The following is a 5,509-nucleotide window of genomic DNA, read 5'->3' on the forward strand; positions in this document are numbered from 1 at the left end:
CTTCATCGATGATGTCATCGACATTCAAACAATGATAAAGTCTATCGAGAAAGATATTAACAAAGAGGATTACAAACTAAAAATTAAAAATAATCAAGTTGAAATTCTGCCGACTAATCCAGACTCCGCAAATTTCATGGCAGCGTTTCATTACACAAAGCCCCGAAGCCATGGGCCTATGGGTATTTATATAACTCCGAAACTGACATGTGTATACTCTGCCGCACCTTCTGTACCAGGCGTTCCAAAAAAAAAAGGCTATGAGTCTGAGGCCCTTCAAATTGACTTAGTACTAGACAACTCTTAATAGAAAGACCAGGAAAACTACGTACGTAACGTGTGTAAAGTATTTCATTATTTTGATCGTGTGCAATACTTCCTTGCGATTATAGCATATCCGGTTCTATATTTTATTTATAATTTCATACAAGACTTTAGTTTTAATTCAAATCATTGCTATACCGAATCGATAACGTCACATGTGATACAAAGATTGTAATAACAAAATACCTGTCTCATCTGCGCCCTGGTGGCGAAAATAGGAATTAAATTTGAGATTACACCATTTTGCGCGGTGGTCATATTGAAAGGTGGAAACAACTGCTGAGAATTCGTTATAAATGTAAAAAATTTAACTATTTTTGTTCTATATTTGCAGTTATTAACATATTGCGAACGGATCAATCACGGAAGTCCGTGAGAATTCTTGTGTTTGTTCTATATTATCCTATATTATCCATAACAAATCACAGAGAGCATAATAAACACTCTGATTTTTTTCGTAGTCAATATTTTAGGACATGAAACACAAGATACCATATAATATCAAGTCAATGTCAAATCAATACTTAATGTATTTAAATAGATAGTCAGTCTATTTACATATTTCGTTAATGGACATATCACAATTGAGCCTATAGGATAGACTACTTTGCATTAAATTTCGTATTTAATATCATCGACGAGTGGCATTATAAATCTTGATTTTGTGCATAATCGGTATTTCAGTTGATGTAGCATAAAATCTTATGAAGTGATAAATCTATCTTGTAGCTTATCTGTGTTTGAACTCTCGTTATACTGATCGATCGTAGAAAAAATGGCGCCTTCTCTAGAGGGTCTAATTGCCGTACAAAAGCAAATTTTTACAAGAATTAGCAACAATGAAGTATCTGAGCTCAAGACATTGTTGGCGGCAAATAAAATCAAAATGGATTTTGTGGATGAAAATGGTATGAGTCCACTTCAACATGCCTGTTACAAAGGAAACAAGGAAATAGTACAGATGCTTTTAGATCAGGTAGGTTAGTTTTTTAAATATGCGTACAACAATTGAATGTAATTAAAAAACTGTTTATAATTTTAATATTCAACATCATATTCGATTTATATGTAACAAAAAATGAACGAATATATGTTTAGTACATATATATGTATATATTTTTGCCGTTTTGTTTTTGCATCTGAACATTGAATCAACAAACAAAAATTCATTAATTTGAAATGCATTCTGGCAAACAAACAAGTTTCTATCCTTAAATGTAATTAACTTTTGTGTGCAGATCGAATTTGAAGATAAAACAATTTTTATCAAAAAGTATTTTTGAAGAATCTTGGAGAAAAGGAAAATCATAACAATTATAATGCGTAAAGATTTTAATTGAATTTAATTTTAATTGCTGTAATAATATTTATCATATAATGTATTTGTAATATTCTTATAATAATTTGTAACATATTTAAGAAGCATAAAGTTTACTATTTAAGATGAAACGTTTTTCAATGAACAATAAATATTATCAATATAAAGCATTGTAGAAAAGGTATCATATGAAAATTATATGATTTTAATAATTAAAATATTTTATTACAGGGGGCAGATGTGAATGCATGTCAACATGAGCATGCATATACAGCATTACATTTTGCAGCTCTTAGTGGAAATGCAGAGCTATGTCATCTCTTAATGTCTTATGGAGCACGTTTGACAGCAACAAACAGCGTGGGACGAACTCCAGCACAGATGGCAGCATTTGTGGGAAATCATAATTGTGTAGCAACTATTAATAATTTTATTCCAAAAGCTGACATAGATTATTATGTTAAACCACAAGGTTTGCAAACGGAATCGATGCTTCCTCCACATCTAGCAGATTCTTTCCATAAATTTATAATGCAAATCAACGTGCATCCTGTACGTGTAGCTATGAATTTACAGAGATATCCTGGTCTTTTAGAAAATGCTGCTAAGGTATAAACTAATATACATAATGGTAAAGCTTTGGATAGTGTTCCTCTATAATGCGTTTTGCTTATAATTTTCAGGTACAAAAGGTTTTGGAATCTATGCACCATAAAGAAATGACAAGAGGTGCAGAAACAAATGAAGTGATGGCATTTAAATATCATTATCTAAGTTGCATTGTAGCTGAAGTAATCAAGTTTCAGAAGAGGCAAGAAGCAATGAAGGCGGAGAAGACTGACAAAACAAATGAAGAAGGAGAAGAAAAAAAATCAGATACTATCGAGGGTTTAATAAGAAAGTTTCTAAAGTGTAGTAAAAGCGATGGTATACCAGAATATCAAGAAGCTTTTCTGAGGGAAAGTGTAAGAGAATTTCCATATAGAGAAAGTACGATTTTTCGCCAAATGGTCGCAACTCTTGCAGCCAGCGATCCACCTTCTGCCGCGTCAGTAGTATCAGCTGCTATTGATGGTCAAAGAGCTTTCTTAGACAATGCTCAAGTCTGCATTACTTGTGGAGAAGATAAAGCTAACAAGAAATGCAGCAAATGTAAAGCGGTGCAATATTGTGACAGAGAATGCCAAAGACTCCATTGGTTTATGCATAAAAAGGCATGTACCAGATTAGGTCAAAATATAACACCAAGCGCAAAGATAAGCGATGCAGATAAAGAACAAATAAGCAACGCTGTAAGCTCTAGACTACAAAATCTAAGTGTTAACTAAACACAATAAAAAGTAAAAAAATTCTAAGCAATTAACTTCAATGTGCTGTACGTATCTGTTTAATTTTATAATTAATATTAATTCAGATAAAAATCTGGGAAGATATTCTTAACTTTTTAAATTTAAAAATTCTTAAAGAACTTTTTTTTATGTATCATGACATATTTTTATCTTTTTTGTCCAGAATAATTCATTATATATTATAAATAATTATCGTTATCATGTATTATAAACGGTTTCGTATGCAAATGTTCAATTAAATTGTTATTTCCTCAGGATTGTATTCTTGTGGGTTGTCGTCACCATAAAAATAAAATATACTTATAAACACATTTGTATTATTTCGAAATTTTATTGTTCTTAGAATTTTATAAAATTTATTTATGAAGCTACCATGGATGTATAAAAAATTGTATAGCAGCAAGAACTTTGTAAAACTAATAAAATATCTCAATGAATAAAAGATATATACATATCCTAAAAGTCTTTAGAATAAATTTCGTAGAAACTCTATTATTTATCCATATATTTTATGAAAATATTTAGAATCAGTGAGATATATATGAATAATATCTAATTTTATTCGTACATGTTTAAATTTACTATTATCTTGTAAAAAGATACATGTAATTGTTTTCTAGTCTTATTTTAATTGCTCTAGTTTGAATATGTTTGTTTAGAGTATTGCGTTTAATATGCGTTTTGTAGTACATGATACTATGGATAAAATAAACAGATACAATCCGCTTCTATTACCCTTGATATGTATAGCCCTATAGCTTTATAGATCCAAACTGATTAATTCTTTGCCATGTTTTTCAGTCGATTACAAATTTATTTTCTTATGCTCTGTACTTTTGGCCGCTATATTACACATTGTCAATGAGACGCAAATATGTTAAACTGCTAAAATATTACTAAACTATTTAGTAATATTTTTTAGCTGTTCTGTCGTGGTATTTTTCATCCAGTAAAAGGTTACGTATTGTTATTGTTGCATATATCGACATTAAAACAATTTTTTTAGTTCAGTTACTATTTTTATTGCATTTATCTTTGGATTCTATTTTATCTTACGAATCATCCATCGATCAATACATTAATTTATCTTTTGTGTACACTTACTTTCTATTTTATTTTAAAACCTTTTTTTGTATTATATCTGTCTACGATTCCTTAGAGCGTTGATCTTTGATTATTTACAATTTCAGAAATTTCATGTAATGTTTAGTACTTATTATGTATGTTTATGTTTTTTTAAGTTGTTGTCCTGCCTTCTTGTTCCACATTGGGGTTATGATTGTTACTTATTCTTCAATCTAAAATTCCACCTATGTTGAGAATGTCTCGAGATATACTGATGTCAATTGTATTAACGTCCTACATATTGTGTTGTAATTACACTATGTATAATTTCATGTAATGGGGAGTGTACGAATATTTATTACGCGTATATTTTCCTCTGATTTCCGAGTATATCCATATTTATTAAAATTTTCGTAAAGGATATGGGTAAATAATATTTTTCTGTTAAATTAATTTCAAAGATTCCTGAGGATTTGAACATATATTTCGTTTATCAACATGTTTTAAATAAACAGAAACATTTTACAATGTGTTTGTTAAAATTGACTACTATAAATTGACTATACTATTCTTTTTATATTCAGTGCATATTCGTCGATTATTAAGGAATATTTCTATTTGAATATCTAATCTTCCTAGGATATTTTTAATTCTCTTTTATCCCAGGTTCTAGATAAATATATGTTAAGTATATGGTATATACTTATAGTTAATCAATTATTATAAACAATGGTTGAGATTTTACATTTCTAAAATTTTACTTTATTTATTTAAAGTATCTGTTTTATCTATTTGTTGTAATCATGAATATGTACAATATGTATTTACATTATTATAATATACATATCATATGCAAAACAGATGTCTGTTAGAGTTGGAGAAGGTTTATGTCTTTTAATCTAAGCATAATTAATTACGTAAGTTTATACGTATAAACCATCGAAATTCCTTTGATATATGAAAGGATCTGCCCCTTTCATAATTATTCCGAAGCTCAAGGAGAATCCGAACAATGTAATCGATATTGTCGTAATAAGCGGAAGGTTTCAGTTTTGGTTAATTAACGATCAACGTTTACAGCCGTAGCGGCTGTTCCTGTAAGGGAACACGAAAGTCAAACTGAGCGAGGTACTTCCAAGGCCGGTCTAGTAAATTATGTAACAAGAAATTCCATTGAAATGAATTGGTATTTACTTGTAATGAGTTTTCACAACTAATAATACTTCGTGTTCATGTCATGTCACTGCGTAGTACATTTCGTCATTGTTCGTCCATAATTTGCTTTCTGAGTAATTTAATTCATTGTTTATCGACTAACTTGTTAATTTTTAGCTATTGTTCACCTTACAGAAATTTATTGATAAATAGTTGTATAATTCATTGACCTAAATTGGAGGTGGGCCATGTAAATTATAAAATAATTGTGTTTGGGAATAATGACCAAATTCCCAGC

General features: G+C 29.7%; 1 protein-coding gene across 1 annotated transcript; it reads left to right on the forward strand.

The window, feature by feature from the left end:
* The first annotated feature begins 952 nt into the window (after positions 1–952).
* LOC132906427 (ankyrin repeat and MYND domain-containing protein 2) lies at positions 953–3,732 on the forward strand. Its single transcript, XM_060958606.1, has 3 exons — positions 953–1,300; positions 1,874–2,251; positions 2,326–3,732. The coding sequence occupies exons 1-3, from the start codon at positions 1,100–1,102 to the stop codon at positions 2,968–2,970; spliced, it is 1,224 nt and encodes a 407-aa protein (XP_060814589.1). The 5' UTR covers positions 953–1,099; the 3' UTR covers positions 2,971–3,732.
* The last annotated feature ends 1,777 nt before the right edge of the window (positions 3,733–5,509 follow it).

Source organism: Bombus pascuorum, chromosome 4 (assembly GCF_905332965.1).
Source record: "Bombus pascuorum chromosome 4, iyBomPasc1.1, whole genome shotgun sequence".
In the NCBI taxonomy this organism is placed as follows: Eukaryota; Metazoa; Arthropoda; class Insecta; order Hymenoptera; family Apidae; genus Bombus; species Bombus pascuorum.